The 22953-nt window shown below is 41.2% G+C and overlaps 1 protein-coding gene across 6 annotated transcripts in view; it reads right to left on the bottom strand.

Moving 5' to 3' along the window:
• Positions 1-22953, bottom strand: part of GRID1 (glutamate ionotropic receptor delta type subunit 1) — a 3001620-nt gene that overhangs the window by 1209293 nt on the left and 1769374 nt on the right. For all 6 annotated transcript variants that reach the window (XR_011268624.1, XR_011268625.1, XM_069610763.1 and 3 more), the window contains exon 5: positions 6805-6858. Coding sequence is in view for 4 of the 6 variants with exons in the window: in XM_069610763.1 (XP_069466864.1) it covers positions 6805-6858 (54 nt within the window). In the remaining 2 variants the exon portion in view is untranslated. The remainder of the gene's footprint in view (positions 1-6804; positions 6859-22953) is intronic.

The following is a 22953-nucleotide window of genomic DNA, read 5'->3' on the forward strand; positions in this document are numbered from 1 at the left end:
CTAGGGTGTCCTCCGGATCGGATAGGGGGGCAGTGGCGGCTGCCTCACCAGCAGAGCTTGCCGCAGCTGATGGTGGGCCCTATGTGGCTGGCATTGGTGCCAGTGGGTTCACCACCGGTGGTGGGGCTGCAGTTTCTGGTGCAGCTACTACTGCCCTGGCAGTGGCACTGTGACGATGTTTTCTGCTCGTCAGGTGTGACCTTCCCCCCTTGCCCCTGTATGTTGTTGGGGTGTCCTCCGGCTCCTGTGCCCTTGGCCTCTTGCACGTAGCTGGTGCCTGGGATGCATCAGCGGCATCCTCACCATCTGTATGTGAGCCTGTCAGGGACGAGAAGGGGGATGGCATTGGTTGCGTTTCAATATACTTAATGCAGATTACATAAATGATGCAGTTGTGGCCATTGGGACTTAGTAGTTGTGGATGCAGGTGATGTGCCAGTTCAGTGCCTCATCCATGCATGGTTGTGTTTGGAACTTGTCTCTGGTGATGTGTGCATGTGTGCGTGTTTGGGTCTGACACTGACATGGTGAGGGATGGATGCATGTGTGGATGTCTGTCCATGCATGAGAGGAGTCTGTGCTCACATATGGGGGGGACAGTACATTCACATCGCATCCTGTCATGTGTACACTCACCTCCATCTGAAGTGGTACCCACGCCGAACTCCATGCTGCCCACTCGCTCAATGGATTCAACGGCAATCAGGTTTGAACATGTTTCCTCCCATTCCTTCATTCTGATTGGTGAACCATCTCCACCGGCACTGGCAATGCGATGGTTTTCAGCCAGGATGCCCCTCACCCGCAGTCTGAGGTCGTCCCACCTCTTCCTGCATTCGCGCACAGTGTGCGTGCTGGTGCCCACAGCACTAACTTTGACTGCTAACTCCTCCCAGATGGCTTTTTTTTTCAATAAGGTTGGCCGGCGCATGTCATTAGCAAAAACTACCTCTGCATTCTCAGCCAGGGTCTGTGTTAGCATGTTCAATTCCTCTGGCGTATATTTCTCCTTGTGCTGCCTGTCAGAGGTTTTTTTTAATGCCTTGGGCATGATGCAGGTGTCCCAGATGATTTTGCACTGCTCACAACTCAAAACAGGTCCTGGGGGCAGAGGGTGGCAATGGATTGTGTTTTTAAAGATGGCTGCCGTGCTCTTTCCCGTTCCTGTGCGATGACGCTATTTCCGGTTCCGCAATTTAACGGTCACTGCTAATAGCGGTGACCGCTATTTGCATGTAGCGCGAGGGCAGAGGTGCTATCTGCACTTTCGTGGAAGCCGGTAAGGGACTTTTAGGGGACTTTACCGGCATGGCGGTAGGGTCATTAACGGCATGGCGCTATGCTTGTGTCCGCGTACTCGTGATTGTGCGCTATTAGCGCCCTCTTGCGAGGGCGGACACGTTAATAGCGCCATACCGCTAATTTGCGTTTTTTACCGCACAACGTGTAATGAGGCCCTGTGAGTTTGCCAGCATAGGCGCTGCAATGAGTGTGTTCACAATGACAGAGACATCACACTGTAAGCCTATCTGATTCTAAATTCCTGAAACGTGCACAAACACACATAGAACACCCATCACACATGCCTCACAACATCACTAACCAGAAACAACATATGGACTAAAAGCATTGCCATGATCCCATGTATTTATTTATTTATTTATGTATTTATTTATTTATTGAAAACCACATGGAAAAAAATGCATTGTTGGCACAAACATGCGTACACAACTCTTTAAAATTGCTTTACAAATCGGAGGACCAGTGTTCTTAACAATGGTTCAGAGGATGTGGCTATAAGAACAGATGACGAAGGGGAGGTAGAAACATGAACCAGTGACAAGGACATAATCCAAGTCCCCAACAATTAAAGCACCACTACCATGCAGAAATCATGCAAATGCCATCAGGCTAGAGGGGTAGGGTGGGGGTGGTGATGGCTAGAGGGCACCAAGTGAAGTTCGGGAGTTGGAGGGGGTCTGGGGACTGAGTTTTCAACACAGAGCATTCAGTAGTGTTGGCTATAGTTGCAAATAGCCAACATCTCAAAGAAAACTGTGTCACAGAAATAGATTGTGTTTTGGGGGAAAGGAAGAGGTCAGGGGAAATGAGGCAGCCATGTGGGGAGTGGAGGGAGCTGGCTCAGATGATGGGGCACTTGATGAGGCCCTGGGGGAAGAAAAGTTTTTTTTTTCTGGTCATATTTCCGATATTTGTGGCTATATTCGAGGCTACAAAGGACTACTGGTAACCGCGGGTAAGAGTAGGTTTGTCTCTGTGGCTATACATTTTGGGGTATCTGTGTTTTAGTTCTTTTTAAAAGATATTTCTATAGGTAAAGTGACATTGGGGGTGAAAAATCATTGGCAATGGCCGAAGGCCATGGTCAGTGATACGGTAGGTATTTGAGAGTCTTATCTATTTTGTCTGTGTGTTTTCAGGCTTTCTTACATGTGAGACTGTGGAGAGGGAAAGAAGAGTATATATATATATATATATATATATATATATATATATATATATATATATATAATGTGTTACACAGCCACGGTAGTGGCTGTGTAGTTATGGTTAAATTGCTAATCCCATAGGAAGAGCACTTTTTGGGCGGCTTATAACTTTGCTCCCCCTGGACGAATCCTCACCAAACTTTGCAGAAAAAGTATATGGCCCACTCTGAATTATATTGCAAAGTTGAGGTTTGGTCCAGGAAGAGAAAGGTTATAGGGGGGGGTCCCAAAATGTCTTTTTTTCCCATAGACTGAATGGGGGAAAAACTTTGCGCACTCCTACAGCCCAAACCGCTGGACGGATTTGCGGCAGGAGCAGCGGCTTGGTTCCAAAAGCATGCTTTTGTAAATTTGGTGAAAATTCGTCCAGTAGTTTTCTTTAAAACGATCAAAAAGTAAGTCTCAAATAATGAATGATATCTATGTCCGCTCCGTGGAGACACTTCCCCTTTTGCTCCGCTGGTAGGACACTGATTGGCTAATTGGCTAGCGTCATGTCCGTGGACACGCAACGTGTTCGCCGATTGGCTGGAGTGAGGCGTGATGTGCGTCAGATTGTTCCGATGCGCCCGCCATGTTGGATCTGCCAACAGCGTGGCGGCAAACAGAGGTGAACTGCAGTTTTGGGGAGTGTTTTGGTATGCAAGAGTGCTTGGGGAGGTTTGGGGAGTAAGTTATGGGTATGTATTTGTTTAGGTGGCAGGTGCTACTGATGTATTCGCCTTTGTGTGGCGGACATGTCTTTTTTTGGCGTGCGTGTGTTTCCCCTATTCGATTCCATGAATATGTGTATTTCGCGTGCGTGTGGGCATTCTGTGTATTTCCCAGCAGTACTTCCCCAGTTATGTCCTCATTTTCACGCATTTTTCCCCATTCCACGTGTTCCACCGTGTGTTCCGCCCCCTTTTGGTGTGTTCACTACACGTTGTGCGCTTTCGCTGTGCGCGTCGCGCACGGCGTTCAGGATGTTGCAGTGACATGTGTGCCCGTGTGCGCCACGCGCGGATTTGGTGCACATCCCAGGAGAAACACACGCAGGGCCTTCCATGAATCGAACACGTGCGATTCGCACGTGTGCGCCGGCTTTTTCATGCTTGCACCAGCGTGCGCCACAAATTTCGGCGCACATTTATTCCATGAATTACCCCCTCTGGCTTTCATGTGCTGGTCTTGGATCATGTTAGTTCTCTTGTGTATATTTATAATTATGTTACTTCAACAAAAAGTCAAAAAATATAAAATGAGTTCAAGAATTGTGTATAGTAAATTCATAAATAAATATATTAATAACAAATGAACATTTATTTTTCCCATTTCCTTTGATTAGAAGTCCATTTCAACAATTATTGATTTTTGCGTGAAAATATTATAACTTGTTTAGGCCTAATAGGTTTTTACAGGAATGACTTGCAGCAGCACTGAACTTTGGAAAGCAGCACAAAACACAAAGCTCTGCTTTATAATAATTGGATATTTTTCCACAGCACATTACTCCCATTGCTACATCAAACTGCAACATTGTTTGTACAATAAGTTTTTCAAAAATAAAAGAAAAAACATTTGGCTTTGTAATCTCTGGAACATCATGAGAATATGAGTAAAAAAAAAACAGTGGTTTTCCAAACAATGGAAAAGTGAAATACGGAAAGAAGCTGTCAGGCTTTACAAAGTCAAGATCTATCTTCGCCAACAGATAAAGGTATTGAAGTGATGGCAGCTTCACACAGAGATCGTTTTGTAAAACATATCAAAATTACCAAATATTCAGGCTCTTAAATCATATTTTGCATCATATGCAGATCAATTTCGTCAACACAAATCTTTCAGAATTGGACATCAAAGACTTTCTGAATTCTGTATTGTATATGAAATGTTTTCAGAGAAAGTCCCCACAAAACTGTCTCCTATGACTTGGTGATACAATTCAAGCCAAAACTAGTCCTAGCAGCCCCCAATGTGATCGTGATGCTTTCATTCAGAAATGGAAATCGGAATGTTGCCCATGATTGCCAACATTCTGTCCTATTACGCCCTGCCCCAGATTTTGGACAACATGGCCTCACACCATCCTACGGGCTCTCCTCAGTATACATAACATCATATCATGATTGGGAGGGTCCGTTTGAGACCTAAATTCTGTCATTCACACGTTGCTCTGTTCTACTATTCTGAAGACTACTGCAGTGGTCCCTTTACTTAAGAAAGCTTCACTTGATCAAGGCAATCCTTTACATGTTTGGCCGATATCACAATATTCTTTTTCTAATAAGCTAAAGGAAACTATTTGTGTCACTCAGTTTTCAAGAACGTGTAGAGGACTCCTTACTTCATGATGATTTTAAGCTCGGAGTTTGCCTCAGATAAGGTTTAAAAACAGTTGTTACCTCAGCTGTGCATGACCTAGAGTGATTTTGCAGTGTGGCCTTGTTGGACCTATGACTTTGCTGTCAGCTGCCTTTAACTCTTTCTTCCACCATACAATACTGGATTGGATACACAAGTGTGGCATCAGAGTGACAGCCTTGGATTGGTTTAGTCCTTTTTTTTCTAAATGAACTCAAATGTTCTCTACCCCTCCACCCCCCAATTCAAGTCTCTATCTGCAGCAATTTTCTTTTTCATCCTGCAAGGTTCATCTTCTAATCAATCTTGGCCTGAAGACTTTGGCCAATTTTATACATTCTTATGAGCTGACCTTTTACATGCATGCCAACAATATTCAGACCACATTCTGTTGTGTAGTTGATAATGCTATTGTGTTAGATCAGTTTATGCATAGCATGCAGAAGGAGAGCTCATGGTTGAACCCGAAATGTACTCCATTTAAGAAAGAGGTGCCTCTGAGTAGTAGAAGAGGTCCATGTCTCTACTTGTTAGAGGACAATAAGTCTATGCTGTCTAAATGTTGGCCAACAATGTTGGGTGCATGCCCTGTGCCAGTTCATAATATTCGAATCCTAGGTGTCTTGGTATGTTCCACTCGTTCCTTTGACAATCAAATTTGCAATGCGATTCATATCTGCTTCTTTCAATTGAGAACCTTGTGGCAAATTACGGATTTTTTCAATGTTCCCCATATAATTCAACTGGTAAATGTTTATATTTGAAGCCATTTCAACATCTGTAATCCTATTTGTTTTGGGTTTACTGAAATCATTATTCCACACACTGTAGATTATACAAAATGCAGCTCCTCAAATGGTAATGAGAGTTAATCACAGAGTTCAAATTAATCGTGTCTTACGTTCTATCCACTTTTTACCAGAGAAGGAACAGGTAATATTATAAGCCCCACAAAACCATTAATCTCCCTGGATCCTTTTGTGATCTTATTCTGCTAGTCTCATTTGAGTCCCCAAATTGCCATATAAGGGACAGAGTGGAAGTTCGTTTTTAGTGTGCTCTGCCCATTCAGGTTTGACAATTTCCCTTCTTAGATGAACTTAAGACCCCCCTCTTTCCCTGGTATTGTAATTCTGTTCCCATGGATATGCTATCATTTCCAACAGCATGATCCCCCTTCAGATGAGTGTTTGTGTTTTATAAATTCTCTTTAATTAAATGTAATATCTCATAAATGAACATAACATAGACAGTACAAAAGCAGAACTTTTAGAATACATATAAGTAGAAGAAACATCCATTAGAGACATTGAGAAAAGAGCATAACCTAATTTAGCATTAAAACCCGACTTGAAAAATTAAACAACATTGTAGATTGGACAGCTTCAGATGTTTAAGAAATAAGTGCCCTTCCTACTTCGTATTTGTAAAAACTATACAGTTTGCCACTGAATGCAGTATCCTTGAAATTGGCTTAGTTTCAGAAGATTGGTGGTAGGGCTTGATCAATGTGACACCCATAAAACATAAACATAGATTAAGAGCAATGACATATGTGCTTCATGTGAAAGTGTTCAGAGGAAGTTACCTTGGCAGACACATCCTTTTTACATTGTATGCTATAGCAGGGATACGATTCAAATGACTCCTTGTGATTTTTTAACAAAGATTAACAATGTTTACATAAAATTGAAGTGGCCTCTTCGAAATAGACATGTACATTAATTTATCATGTAGATACCAAGCAATAAGGACAAGGCATTTTTTTTGTTTTACTTCATAGCATATATGATCAAATAATTTGTAAGGGAATGTTCAAGTTACCTTTATAGCATTGACTTTTACTTTATGATTAATTAACTGGTGTTTTCAAATCAGGGGCCCAACCATTCTGTCATGCTATAAATTGCTGTACTTGAACATGAGAAAATAACCCTCCAAGTGCGCTTACCTCATTCACATACACCCAATGGCTGTCCTTTGAGGCAAGGTTGGTTTCCACGGCCTATCAAAAGAATAGCAGACAAACAATGATTATTTAATAGAACATAATGGAAACATCCTACTAAACGCAAACAATACAATGCACAAGAAGATTATGTTTAACAAAACAATGTAATAGAATTAGATTTCCGCAGACAGAGATAAAAAAAAACATATACAGTGAATGACATCAAGAGGGAATCTATGGGCCTCATTACAAATCGCCTGGTATGGAAACAACGGTGGCGGTAAACCCGCCGCCACCGTTGTTTCCATGCTGGGCGATCACAACTCCTGCAGGCGGGAGGTGATGTTCCCGCCAGGTCTGACCTGGCGGGTTTAACACCGCCCGCCTGCAGGCGGACGAGAAAACACCGGCAGCATTACGAGATGCTGCCGGTGTTTCCATGATCCCCATTCCCATCGAGTGCCATAGGACTCAATGGGAATGGGGATTAACACCATTCCGCCTCTGTGATTCCTGGAAAACCGGGGTTGTAATGATACAGGAGACAGCAAAACTTCCATATAACAAACTTCCTGCTCTATTTACTGGCATTCTATCATCCATAATACTGCTATCCAGATATTTAAACTTCGTGTCTACTATTTAATCATCCAGAATGCAGCTATTAATGGCCGTGACATCTGCCAGTTCATAGAGTGTTACAGTTAGTAAAGTGCTGGTGACAAAGGTTGCACTGTACTGATTCATGTGGACTTCATCCATAAATGTGTTAGCTTGTGACTTCAGTGAAACCTCTCTGTATTTCAGCACGTTAAATATGTTCACCTCTTGCAAAGAGAAATATCCCCAGGACTCTTGTGCTTGTTCTTTCATTGGCTAGTGTGTGAAGGGCTTTCTTGATTTTGTAAAAGAATTAAAAGTCATGACGTTTTTGTTATTTTCCTCAATTCCTTCAAACGTGTCATTGTCACTCCCTGTAGGTAAACACACGAGGATAGCTGCCACTAGTCCTATCGTACAGCTAAACAAACATATCTTCATGACATTTTCATCCCTTCGAAATGAACAATATTGCACATGACATGTTTAAGAATATCGTGCAGTTCTAAAATCAATTTCGAGCGGTCTCAAATGTTGTATAATAACTAAGAACCATTTTACATTCCTCGCTAAATTTTAGTAAAGTAAAACTAATTGAATTAAAATACTGTCCTATTTTGTACTGCTATATTTAATGTTTTTTTTGTTTTACTTTGATACTGATTCATATAAAAGATGTGTCCATGTGAGTTGTTTGAAAGATGTCACGCAACATTCAGTGCTTTGTTTGAAAGATCAACCACTATTTCAAATCCTTTTTTTATTAGGTGTTTCGCCTTTCATCAATAGAGTAAAACTCAATTGGCATCATTTTGAGTGAGAAAAAAAATAACCCACCACTTTACTACCGCATTATTACTGCACTGCCGTAGTACAACGTGGCAGTAAGAAATTGTTATTATTTTATTTGTTATACTGTGCCAGCTGACCACCATGGTAGTCTGAAAGTGTGATAACCGTGTCGGAGTGAAGGTGCATTAAGTGTCCCCTGGGAATGTCAGGGCCTTAGTCTGCTTAGGATGTATTGAAAAGAAAATGCTATATTACAAGAAAAGAGAGAGGTGTAAACGTAAAAGCTGGTGTAGAGCATGAAAAGGCACGTAAGCAGCTGATCGATAGGTGGTGATTATCTGCGTGATATATATATGTGCAAAGTCTGGGTGAGTGAAAGCATGGAGATGTGCTCCCGCTATCCTAAGTATGCTCTGGGCATGGTTCACCAGACTCCTCCCAAAGGATAGGACATATCTTTTTTGAAAAGGTCTGGCTAAACAGACTGCCCAAGGACATAAGTATATGTGTTGCTCATGAGGTAAAATAAATGAAGTAGTTTTAAGGGGTAAGCAAAGAAGTATGATATAAGGAAGGGAAAGGTGAAATCATTGCATGGCGTATGCAAAACATATTGGATTAAGCTAAAGAAGAAAGGGATTGTGAACATGTGACCTTCCATGTCACCTTATGGAATGTAGGCTTATTGCGCTGCTTTTGTGGCACTTTGGTGCCTGGTCGCATTTCTGCTGCTGGGGGGAGAGTGACCTTCTGATCAATCAAACCAGAGTAGTAGTGGCAGAAGTTGCTTGCTTCCATGGTTTGAATATTGGCTGAGATTTTAAGTGCTACAGAGATTTGTTTCCTGGCCTAGATACATTTGTATGCTAATTATGGCATCTCTTGAAACCCCACAGATGGGAAATGTGGAAATCAGGTGCAGACAAGAGGTAGTTCTGAGGCAAGGAATGACTGTGTGTTAATTTAATTCTAGTAAACAGTAAACTGAATCTGCTTTACTGAACCCCATCATTTTCTTAAATTTGGGGGATCCCAAATGTGTCTGTGTCATGAAAAGTGCAGACAGTAGCTATCAGTTGGTCTCTTTTGTAAGAGAGACTAGGATTGAACTATGGCCTTTTTGCCCAGTGAAAGACAGGAACACCTTACCATACTCATATTGTATCCTCAACAATATGAACTTGCAACTGGCATGTCCAGCAGGAAGAGTCTGCTTCTTGACCTACACCAATCTCTGTATCGTGGCCGTGTAGTTATGGTTACGTTGCTAATCCCATAGGAAGAGCACTTTTTGGGTGGCTTATAACTTCGCTCCCCCTGGATGAATCCTCGCCAAACTTTGTAAAAAAAAGTATATGGGCCATTCTGAATTTTTCTGCAAAGTTTGGTGAGGTTTGGTCCCAGACTGAATGGGGGAAAAACTTGGCGCACGGCTACAGCTCAAACCGTTGGATGGATTTTCACCAAATTTGTGGCAGGAGCAGCGGTTTGGTCCCGAAGGCGTGCTTTTGTAAATTTGGTGAAAATCTGTCCAGTAGTTTTTTTAAACGATCAAAAAGTAGGTCTAAAAAAATGTGTGATATCTATATCCGCTCTGCGGACACACTTCCCTGTTCACTCCGCGGGCAAGATAACGATTGGCTAATCGTCGCGTCATGTCCACGGACATGTGACGTGCTCGCTCATTGGATGGGGAAGAGTGTGAAGTGCGTCAGATTGTTCCGATGCGCCCGCCATCTTTGATCCGTGTTTTGGTGTCCACGGACATCGCCACAAAAACATATTAAAAACCACAACATTGCAATTGTTTAACTTGTCAAATACTGTCTGGGGAGGTGAGGGTTGATGAGGATGGGATGGGATGTGGCAGCAAGAAGCAAAAAAGTGGTGTTTTTTTGTCACGAAAGTCATACGGTACATTTGGAGGTGTTCCATAATATAACGTGCGTAAAGTACAGGCGAAGGACTAATGTGTCTGTGTTACAATGTATTTACAATAATATTGGAGTCAGACTGGCGCCCCTTAGAGTCTGGCATCTGAGGCAGCCACCTGCAGTGTTTGATGGAAACAGCGGCCCTGCACGTATATGAGAATACGAGTTCTCATGAATGCGTCGAGCCATGTTGTTGCAAAGTGAGAATGTATTTAGATTCTGAGTGAAGGTCACCGGCTTTGATTTTTTTGGTTGCGAGCTAAGGAAGCCCACGCATGGGACACAAAGTATAAGCTTCAATGGTTTTTTGACCTGGAGAGAAAGGGAATATTCCGCAAGGAATGCAGTGACAGGAGGTTTGTAATAATGAACATTTGATAAGGTTATGCATTCCAAAAGTGTGTAAGGAACATGTAAAATCAGTTCATGAAGATTCTTTGGTGCGAGCGCAGTGAGCAATATGGTCTGAGTTACGCCAAGAGAATGGAAATGGTGAATGTAATGTAAGTTTGATATTGACGACTGTATAGCGGAACAAGCTTTAACTTATTATTATCTGAAGATTAATTTTGGCAATGTAATTCAAGTACTATCTTTCTGTGTGGTTGTCTTTTTTATGTGGTTATGGGGAGTGCAGAATCTAGGTGCATGTAGACTATCACGAGATACACCCAGGTTCAACGCTAATATTTAATTAAAATGTCATGTATGACCATATCGAGTTGTGTATCAGTTTCCACGTTATTTTTGTCTTTGTTGAAATTGTTTGATGTGTGTGCTAATTGTAAGTTTAAACTCTATGCCGAATTAAGAAATCAATAGATATATTGTAGTAAAGGTCGGGTATTCATACATATTTTCTGTTATATTTTCCAAATAGCTACATGCTGCCTTACTGCAATTGCCATAGATTCCAGATGCCAACTGATGGCTTCTTCAATCATCAGGTGCACATAGTCGTCAACGGCTGGATCACAGTGACTTTTTTTTGGGACGATCGCCCAGGGCCCATGTGCCCGTATGCTGCTCTAGTGATTAGGTGTAACATAATATCTTTTATGGTGGTCTAGGCCCAAGTTGATGCAGAAGCCCCGCAATTCACTGTGTGACCCAAGGGGTTCCTTTATCGAAAACAAACCCTTTGTGTATGGAAAAAAAACAGCGCGTGCCTCACGATTAACATTTTGGATCACAAGCGAAGAAACAAATTTGCAATTTGATTGAATATGGGAATAGTCAGATGTTCTCAGAGAGTTTATTGTGAAATAAAAGTACTTTACAAATTGTACACTTTTATTGTTTTCTTTTAAAGAACGGTTTAATATTTCGAATTGTGACGTGCTCTGTTGTTAGTCCATGTGTGTTGATTTTCGGGTTCTGTGTCACGTAGGTTATTATGGGCGCGTTTGGCTACGCTGAAGAGGAACGTTACCGAGAAAGGTGTTGAATATCACTAGGGTTGGTGATGTGAGGGTCAGGGACGGGGCATATGATTTAGTGACGTCAGGCCAGTTTTCCTTAGGCAGATGCACCAATGGATAACAATAGTACAAGATGGACACGCCCTGCTGCCAGATTTCGTATGTTTCTAAAAGAGGAGAAATGAGGTAAGGTGAATTGGAAATGTTGCGATAGATCAACGTATGTATAAAAATACATGGTCGAACCCTCGGGACAATAATATTTTCTGAGCATTGCACTTGTGAAACTTATGAAATAATGTTTGGGGAGGTGAGGGGTGATGATGATGGGTGGAATGTTTCTGACGTGATTTCGAATGAGTTCACAAAGTTTTGGGGGATTTTGTGCAGAGCTCATATGACGGTTGTATGTGTGTTCATTTGACAGTTTTGAAAAAATAAAACGTGAGTGGATTTCCAGCAAATTTGTGTTAGGCTCATTGGCATGGATTGAAAAGCATGGTTTTGCAAATGTGGCAGTGTTTTCTTATTTGACAAGTGTCATAATGTAGTTAAATAAATAGCGGTATAGCTTTATTGACTGAGGGGTAGACTGTAGTCATGGGCAGTGGCCAGAATGTCGGGACCATGGAAATAGGTCATGATCCGGACAATGTGGCTAATGGCCATGACCAGAAGGGACAAAACATAGGATTAAAGTGGCCATGTCCACCTGGGACTGCCTTTGTGGTAAAGTTTTTCGAAATTAGGATAGATTTCAAAGGGAAGAAAAATGTGCTCGTGGAAGTTTGATCACAGGGTTTTCTTTTTGCCTTTTGCAGGCTGCCATGGAAAGCGATGAGGGGCCCTGTGTGGAACTGCTGCCTTCCCTTTCCTTGGTGGCCATCTTGGAAAAGGATTTTCCTTCCTAAATAGGACAAAAAATCCTCTTTTTCAGTAGCACAGGTTACCGCTTTGGAAACCTAGGCTGCTAATGGCCTTCATCCCCTATTTCAGGGGCTGGAATGGGGGGGTTATGGTCCAGAGACCTCGTTATCCACCCTCGCTTCGATTGGGCTGATAACTTGGGCTGCAGGGCCGTTATCCACCGTTCCAGTCCCTGGAACGGAAGATGAACGCCACAATATTCACATTAGCATAACACAAAATGCAAATGGAAATGTTGGAAAATCTTATTGCATCTATGTACTTTACTGAGAAATATAAAGTAGATGGAGTCTATGTGTTGTTTTTTTTTTAGTTCTATTTTTTAACTGTGAAAGATGGTTCCTAAAGGAACATTTATTTTGTTTTTGGATGGCTTTTTTTTGGCAGGAGAGGTAAGAACGAAAGGTGGGGAGGGAAATGAGGGAAGAGGCACCACACACAAATATGGAGGGGCAGGTGATCCGGGGAAAATGTTGGCGTGTGTTATTTCTAAGGTAGGGGGCAGTGTTTCTCATGCTCCTTGATTACAGCAGTGGTGGTGTCTCTTGGGGAGGAGGGATGGCCTTAGCTGATGTCATTTTAAGATAAATAGCAGTTTTGCTAAAAGTATGTACTGTGTACTAGATTGTTAACGGATGAGTACTAATACGTGTTGGAGCTGTGCAAGGGAAATGTTGAAGCTGCAAGTTCCTACATCAGTAGAAAATTTCGTTCCACACTGTCCACGAGGCACAGATCTTATTGTGAAGTGCATACGGGTTCTCGGACCAGTCATCATGCTTTGCTCCAGCATATGGTCATGTGGCATTCTCCAGAAGGTGTGCAATGAATTCAGATGTTCGTAGACATTATGGTTAAGTTGTGTTAATATAAAACTATGAAATTCAGTAAAAAGACTTTGTTAAAGGGACGTTATGGTTAAGTTGCGCTACTAAAAACCTATGAAATTCAGTGAAAAAACTTTGTTAAAGGGATGTTATGGTTCCAAGTAAAACCGAAAACCCCCTGAAATTCACCAGTTATGGTAAGCTAAGCACCCATAACTCTTGCCACCACCCTGCACTGCTAAGACTAACACCCATGATATCAAAGATGACATCACAAATGTCATTGATGACATCACTGATGACATCACATGTGCATTTACTTTTCATGCAGAGCCTCCACATGGGATTGCCATTATAATATTGTCAGAAAGGTATCAGAGATAATTGAAGAACTATCATATGCCAAATAGTTCATTAAGCAATGCATTGCTAAAAAATTCCATTGCATTACTGAGTTCTTTCAGTACATGAACAAACTCATGAAGACACATAGGCATTTTCTGCAGCATGCGCTATGGAGGTCCAATATTCCAAATCTTCCCATGTTGGATACTAAATTGATAAATGCTTCCATTACAGATTTGTGCTTACTGTCAAACTTAAGTATCTGCCAATGTTTCCCTTTCTGCATTTTTGTACTATTACACTCAAAACATAAAGAGACCACAATGCATAAAAATAGGAGGATATACAAAGAACGTAAAGTAAGCAAAAAAAAACGCAGAATTACCAGAAAGTGTTCATAACTGAACTAATTAACTTCATGCACAGAAAATATTCTTGTGTTTCAAAATTCCATTTTCTACTATGTATATGCATCATATGATGTAACTGTACCCTAAGGAAAGTATTATAAGAACATATGAGAAGGGTAAGGACTACAAATATAGCACTTTCTACTTTTTTACTTCCTGACTGACAGTGAAGAAAGCCACCTGGCTTACATATGTCAGTGAACAAAAAAAGAGGGAGCTAGACATGTGATGTCATCAGTGATGCCATCAATGACATTTGTGATGTCATCTTTGATATCCTGGGTGTTAGTCGTAGCAGTGCAGGGTGGTGGCATGAGTTATGGGTGCTTAGCTTACCATAACTGGCGAATTTCAGGGGTTTTTCGGTTTTACTTGGAACCATAACGTCCCTTTAACAAAGTTTTTTTACTGAATTTCATAGGTTTTTAGTAGCACAACTTAACCATAATGTCCCTTTAACAAAGTTTTTTTTCTGAATATACATATACGTATTTCACTTTTTAACATTCCAGGCAACACTTCAGTTGATTTGAAAGGGGCTGTTCTCTGTTCACTGTTTCTTATAGGTCATACTAAAGGACGTAACTGTACAGATGCTATTATATGTTTCATTTCATCAACCTTACAACCATTGTTTTTAGCGTATGGAATTGCAGCTCTTAATAAAGCCAACACAAATCCCCACGTAGTCCCATAGACTCCAGAAACTGGGACCAACCCCACAGTGGCACGATTTATAATCCTGTGCAAGTCCACAGGACTGAGGGGTAGTAATAGTAATTGATGTTAATGGCAAATCAAATTTACTCCTAAACTCAAAATGTGCCCCAATTACTTTTGATTAATGAGAGGAAGCATTTCTGAACCTGGAATGTGTTATGTTATGTTAGATGCGATTTTGTGTTGAATTATTTAACTGTACCATCTATGTTATCTTCTGTGGCATTTCACACCCACATGTTACGTGAGGTTTGTTAACAACTGTTCCATTGCTCAGTGAAAGTGTTCACATATTCTTCATGTGTTCCATCTGTTTTGCAGTATCATACAACTAAGAAGGTCTTTAAATTCATTAAATAAAGGAATGCTTTGTTTACACATGGCAAAGAAGTAGGCATTCTAGAGCAACATTTAATTGTTCAAAGTAAGTCAGTAATAAAGTTGTTTTTTTCTAAATTACTGTTTCTTTCATGATATGCTAACAAAATCAGGTGTGCAATTTGATGCATGTGAAGTGCAATACGGATTTGGAGCGAGACACAGCTCTATCAAGAAACATATCGGACCTACTGCAAGGGCTCTCGAATAGTAAGAAATCAACTGTGACAAAATGTGCAGGCTTTTCATGGCAGGTTCAAACTGCCCCACAGTATTCCTTCCAAACTTCCAGAGGGTCAAACAGCACTGCAGGTTTCACTGTGGAGGTCGAGGTCTCCCATCCAATTTCACCTCTCAAGACTTCAGAGTGGATTTCAACCAGGTAATCAGAGGTACTGAACAATTTTAAAACAGGGTTCAAGGGCCTTTAATAGGCCTGTCTTGCATCCTGCTTCCTTCATTCATTTTGTTTGGCTTTCAAGTTAGGAGTGGGCAGGACAGGTCCATACAAGGATTACCTTGGAGGCATTTTGGATTGCTTCTTGTGAGTTAAGGACTGTTCGGGGTGCTTTGGAAGAGTTAGTTTGTAGTTAGTAGTGGTTTTGATGTTTCGTGATCCATATTGTATTTATCTTTTTTTTTTTTCGTTTTTCGTTTACATTTGTAAAGCACTTTAAACCTGAGGGCATCCTTTGTTGTGTGCTCCTTAGACTCATTCCTAAATAGTTCCCTTTTACATGTTTTTCTTACTGTTTTGGCCTTCTCTAATGCCCAGTAACTGCACATGGGGTTATCAGTGCTTTAGCCTTCTGCACATTTAGAGATCTGTAATGGTGGAGATAAATGTGCCAGAGCCAACCTCTGGCCCTCATTATTGTACTCTAAAGGTGAGAGAGAGCACAAACAGGAACTGCCACCCCATGAGCCAAGAGGTAAGAAATTATACAAGCTGAGGCAGAGTCCATAAAACCGTCCAACCATTAAAGCATACATCTGTCATAAAGAATTAGTTAGGTTGAGTGACAATAGTAGGGATGTAAGCTAAGCCGGAGAAGGCACAAGTAGTGCGCTATAGTTAGCACAAGTTCCTGTATACCAAGAGAGGGACTCACTACATTGGAAGGGTAGATGAAATTAAAGGTAGCTAAGGGTGACACATATATGGGCAGGGATTCCAACATATGACAGATGTACCAGATGAATGTAACATGAACAGACACAAATATAAGTTGCCAACATGGAGGCGAGAGTGCAAAAGAACAACAATTTCCTAACATGGAGGCAGGAGCAGGTCCAAGAATTATCAACGCGTTAGCATCCAAGATGCTGAAATTACAGTAGTTGACAGTGAGTACCATGGTCAGAATACCTGAAAGGGACTGGGGTGTGAGCAGGACCTAGAGGGAAGATAAATGTTCCCAGGATGTGAAGCAGTAGCCTCCCAAGTGAATTAAATGAGTAAGAGCACAGGTAGCCATTGATGTCCAAGTGCATGAGAATAGTATGTAAAATGACTCTATAAGAAATAGATGAAGGGCATCTCAAGTGGTCACAAATAATGCAACAAGCACATCAAAACTAGCTAAAAGTCTAATAAATAAGAATACATTAATTCTCCAACACGGTCCCCTAGCACGTGATCAAGACAATGAGACCATTGGCTATTCATTCTGAGACAAACACAGATAAGACATCTGCTGAACTCCCCATTACACAGACAGACACCAGATGATACCCAACACCTTGTGCAAAGGAACGGACAGGCCTCATCGCCTGGAAATGACAACAAGTTACTTTTAATTGAATAATTGCGGACCATGGACTTCTTTGCCCCACCCTATGCCTCTCTCGTATCTTGACATATGTAAGCATGTGCAAGGTTGGCGAGCAAATTGCCAGCCAATCCCTTGTGTCACACCAGCTATGATGATCAGCACCAACTTATTAGGTATCAATGTGATGATGTATTGGAAGTGCTCTCTGAAGAAGGTTGGGCCCAGGAGGGGACATCAGATGCATTTAACCCAATCATAGAACTAACACCTGTATACTTTTTATGTAGTTTGTAATGCTAACCGATCAAATGCATTCATACGTTTTGTAATTGATACTGCATTATGACAACATGGCTGATGTGTCTTTTGGTTAAAAAATGCTCATAACTGTTATCATTTTGAGAGCTGATTGTAAACTGCCCCGGCTGAGTTTCTATGCTTTGATAAAAGTGGTGTTTTTCTGTGCATTTTCCATACTCTTTTATTGAGAATGCTTTTACTAGTGCAGCAAATTGGGCTCATCTCTACAGTGAATATTGAGTTTGCAGTGCTTTGGATTTCTCCCATGCCTACAATTTACACGTGGATGAACTGCTCTAACATTGAGAATATACAAATGCAAGTGGACTGTAACACCCGTCCACCTACAATTCATACCTCACCCACAAATTATGTGCTCCGACAACCCCCAAAAAATGTACAATATCCCTCTGCCCGGGCTCTGTTATCAATTAGAGCTTGTTGACCTTATTGCTGAATTGCAAGCCAAGTATTCCAACTTAATAGCACTTGGGGACCTGAATTTAAAATGTACGTTCCCTGGACATCTGCTCTTGATTTGTTTTTTGATAGTCTGAGTGATTCAGACCTATCCCAGCAAGTAGCCGGACCCACTCATAAGCATTGCAAAACTCTTGATGTTGTTTTTGCCAACACTGCTTCGCTCTCTGTACAATCGATTGATCCCATAACCTGGACTGATCACTACCTAGTGACCTGTATAGTCCATGTCACCTCTCCCTCCCCCAATACCTGTCCCGAACGGGTCTGGCTCCATTGCTGGTGGTCGGCCAATCTACAGATTTTGACGCACACTGTCAAAGACAGTTGTATGACAGTTACAGGACCCTCTACAGGACCCTCTATGTCCCTTCTCACCACTTCCCTTCTGACTGCTTCTAATGTAGTCGCCCCCTTACGCCTCTACCAACCACGGAGATGACCTCCTGAATCATGGTTCTCAGACCAGCTGAGATCTGCTCGCCTGGAGGTTAGGACACTTGAGCGCAAGTGGCGCTCTAAGTATGAGTCCTCTGATCATCTCAATTCTAGGGCTGCAATCTCTGCTTATTCTTTAATGGCTACAAAAGCTTATTTTGCGCAAAAAATTGAGAATGCCTTAAACCAGCCTAAGGCTCTTTTTACAGTCATCAAGTCTCTATCCTCAACTTCTAAATGCGCTCCCTCTGTTATACCAATGCAGGAGCTATGTGACTCCCTATCAGAATTCTTTATGAATAAGGTAGCCACCATCCTTGCTAACATTGCAGTCAACTTCTCTACTGCAGTCCCTTCTCATGTCATCAAGGGTAGGCATAGTCCCGGTCCTACTCAGGCACTTTTTCCGATCTTCAATGAGGACCTGGTACTTAACGCCATGCTGGGTATTAAGTCCTGTGCCCCCTCTAATCCGCTACTTTTGGCAGTGATGAAGGAGGTGTCTGTCAATCTTCTCAGTGAAATCACCACGGCCGTGAACAGTTCATGTCAGTCGGGGTATATCCTCTCTGAGCTGAAAGCTGCCTTGGTTATACCTTTGCTGAAGAAGCCTTCTTTGGACCCCACTCTCCCCTCCAATATCCAGCCTAACTCTCTTCTTCCTTTTCTGATGAAGATTCTTGAATCACTGGTTTCCCCTGTTCTGTCCTCTTTTCTCTAGTCTTCTAAACCCCTTGACCCAGCCCAGTCTGGTTTCCGTCTGGGTAGAGGTACGGAAAGTGTTTTAGTCTCCGTCCCGGACAACATGGCCAGGCTGGTTGACAGAGTCGGTGTTGGAGCCCTGATTCTTCTTGACCTGTCAGCGGCTTTCGACACCGTCGACCATGCCATCCTGCACTCCCGTCTGAACCAGATTGGTGTTTCAGGCACTTGCTTGGTTTCTATCTTTCCATCAGATAGGTCTTAAACTCTTTCTCTTAATCCATTTACCTCTAAGGCCTGCCACCTCAGCTTTGGTGTCCCTCAGGGGTCTGCATTATCTCCAATTCTGTTTAATATCTATATCTTCCTGCTTGTGCGCCTCATCCTCTCCCTCGGTGTCAGGTGCTATTCATACGCCGACGACACCCAGCTGCAGATCCGTCTCAATCTAGATCATGCAGAGATGGCGGCGTGCTTGAATAAGTGCCTGGTGGCCGTGGGTGAGTGGATGGCCCACAACTGGTTAAAATTGAATGGAGACAAGACAGAGGTGATGGTGGTAGGGTCCCCCTTTGCCCCCTCACTTTGGATTTCCTCCTTCTGGCCCTCCTCTCTGGGCCCACTCCCGGTGCCATCTACCAAGGTTAAAAATATGGGGATCCTTATGACTAACAATTTGTCAATGGCAGCTCAGGTATCAGCGGTCTGCCAGACCGGCCACCTTCAGTTGAACATATTGAGAAAGATCCTCCATCTGATCCTGGGCACACTTCGCCCCCCTGTGGTAGCCGCCATGATCATGAGTAAGTTGGACTACAGCAACTCTGCAACTCTCTATATCTGGCCCAGCCTAAGGGGCTGGTAGGTCGCCTCCAAAATATGGCGGCTCGGGTGGCAACCGGGTCCCCCTATGGGGCTCATATTACCCCTTTTTGGCGCTCTCTGCACTGGCTCCCGGTGGCCCAGTGCATTCAGTTAAAGTCTCTGTGCATTGTGCACCGCGCTCTTCATGACCAGGGAGCGGAATACCTGCACACTAAGTTTGTACGCTATGTTCCCAATCACCCCCTGCGGTCTGCTGCCTCTGTGCTGCTTTCTGTGCCGTCTATTCAGCTCACTCGGGAGGGGTGTCGGGTCTTTTCCGTTGCTCTGGAATACCCTCCCTCTCTCACTGAAGCTATTGCCTAATCATCTGTCTTTTCGTAATGCTCTAAAAACGCTTCTGTTCTGTTGCTTGTTATGTGTGCGTGCGCTTCTCTGTTCTGCTCCCTCTCTAGAGCCATGATGCCTCTGGACAACTGTGTGCTTTATAAAACCTTGTAACATAACATAACATAACATAACAATTACTGTTTACTGGATCTATGTGATTTTTTCAAGAAAATAAAATACTGAAGGCGAAAATACTGAATGTTTATTTTCTTGTTTACACATTTCCTGGAAGTATATACGGTGGGAGGACGCCTGCAGCCCCCATACTCCTAATACATTATTTATTACCCTAACTCATTCCCCCACATATAATTGTGTTGAAATGTGCAGTCACACATTTAGCATTTTTTGGTCACAGCACTTCTTGACATGAAATGATGGGATGACAATCCATCTGCTGTGACCTCGCTATTTTACAAATACCCTCTCTAAAAAGCCTGAGCCAGATTGTCTCTTGAAATGGCAATCATCATCTTTTCAAGATTCCTACTCTCTCTGACTTCTGTCAATATATAGATGTGAATTTGAATCTAGTAGCACCTCATATAACTTACTAGGGGTCAACTGCAAAACCAAAGGGATATTCTGTAGGCTTGAGTATTACCCAAACGGTCTCTCTCATGCTTATCTGTGACTGGGGAGTGATTGCATGCATTTCAAAAACACTTATTGCACTCAATAGAAGTAGTTTGGCATGAAGTGCCATATGCAAACACAGCATTATTGTTATTACTGCAATAGTAGAAGAAGTAGTAGTATTAGTAGTAGTCGTCATAGTAATATTAACAATAGTACTACTATTACCACTACTACTAATAATAACTAGTATTATTACCATTATTAGTACAATGAGTATTATTATTATACAATAAAGTACAATAGAGTGTTCTATTTCCAATTGATAATGAATTTGACTATTTAAATATAAAAATAACTATTATTATTACTATTAATAAATAGTCACAGTAATCAAATCGTAAATAGCTAGAATACTACTACTTTATTGGATATGGGGTGCAAAACAGATGGCATAACCTTTCAATAAGTCTACTGAAAATGTTTTATACATGTACAAATTATCAGGGGATATTCTTAATGTATGAGATAGTCGCTGAGCGATATCCTGTATCCTTTTAGGAAACAGACGTTTAGACAAGATTTTTCTTGTCTGCACCGGCACCCTAGCACTGTTTGTGGGAGCATAGGAGTCCAACTCTATACATTTTTTTAAAAATAATGTTGATATACTGACATTCCTAGGTTCCATTCATAATCCACTCAAACTGGGCGTGTTTGGTGCGCATTAACATAATTCAGCTAAGTGCAGGAAAACAAAAAACCTCTGTCTATAAACAATAACAATTTTAATATACTCAACATTATTTTATTATTTTATCGAATTTCAGATTTGCAATAATTCATTTTGACAGCTTTAGAAACCATACATACATAATAAATTAGTGATGTAAGATAGACGAAGTGCTAAAGAGTGATGTTCTGTGCCCAAACAAGAATTCACTGATTGCAAAAAAGTATTGACACCACAAGAGAAAAAGAAAGAAAACATCATAAAAACACTTGTTTAAAATGTAAAGAACCTTAGACAGAATAACGAACATGCATGCTTCAATTCCATAAGGATAATTTAAACAGTCTGTTCATCAGGGCATAAATCCCCTCTATACTTATTCTGATATGTTTCAAAGCATCTGTAAGACACTACATTGAAAATGTCTTATCAGTTTTCCTAGTCATAGATTTTCCTTCTGGGATGCATAGAGGCTGATGTCAAATTAAATATTAATGTGACAGTTATTTCTTCATAATTGAAACTTCTAATACACATTCAGGATGAAAGCAAGATGCTTTCCATCTAAAGTATGGCTATCACTTTATCCTTTTCATATATGTTCAGATATTCTGAGGAAAACAGTGTTTCAGAAATATAAATTATGACTGAATATTCTCCTCTTGAAATTCCAATGAGTTATTGTTGCAGCATTTTGAAGATGTTAGAAAAAACAAGTGTACAATGGTGGATAGCGTGCATTTTGCAAGTCCAGTTGTGCGGCAGGGCCAACTTAGTCTTCCATTCTTCTGTGGGCAATAAACCAAATGCCTTTCAAATTGGATACTAATAACACCTGCACATTGCTTAGATTCTGCAGAACACTGGCATGAAGCGCTATACAAGAATGTATCATTATTATTGCCATTATTATTATCAGTAGTATTCATACTAGTAGCATTAACAAAATACATATATTACTAATACTGATACTATTAACATTATTAATACTACTACACATAATAATAATGGAGTAAGGATGTTATGCATTTTTTAATTGTGTGTTGAGAAAATTACATATGCTATACAGTGTTTTATCAAAAAGGAATATATTAAAACATGTTTAAGAAGGTTCTTGTAAAAAATATTTCAATTTGTTTCTTTAAACACTTTAAACACTTAAATTCTGAGTTAACACAATTATAATTAGTAAAGTAGAATTTAGAAACACTATTGGATAATTGGCTCATGCTTGAAGTATTTTTAGGATATTTACATATCTTGGCAATGTTTGCTAAATAACTCTAGGACATGTATGCAATTTCTTTGAATGGTTTGACAGATTCTTTTTTTTAAAGGTGTCATTTTAAGTTAAACTGATGTTCAAATAGTTTTCTGTGATTGCTTTCAAAGTAAATTGAAAACTTTTAGAGCTCAGTCTCAAAGGATGCCCTTTCCCCGTTTTTTATGACATGAGCATCTTTTGTCAATTACTGGTGGTTAGCGCCAACTGATAACAATGTGGCAAAGTAACTGAGTGACAAAAGGTAAAACATGCAGATGGCAGAAAGTCATTGTAAGTTGCACCTGGTTTGCAAAA

Source organism: Ambystoma mexicanum, chromosome 8 (assembly GCF_040938575.1).
Source record: "Ambystoma mexicanum isolate Mex_15411 chromosome 8, UKY_AmexF1_1, whole genome shotgun sequence".
Taxonomy (NCBI): Eukaryota; Metazoa; Chordata; class Amphibia; order Caudata; family Ambystomatidae; genus Ambystoma; species Ambystoma mexicanum.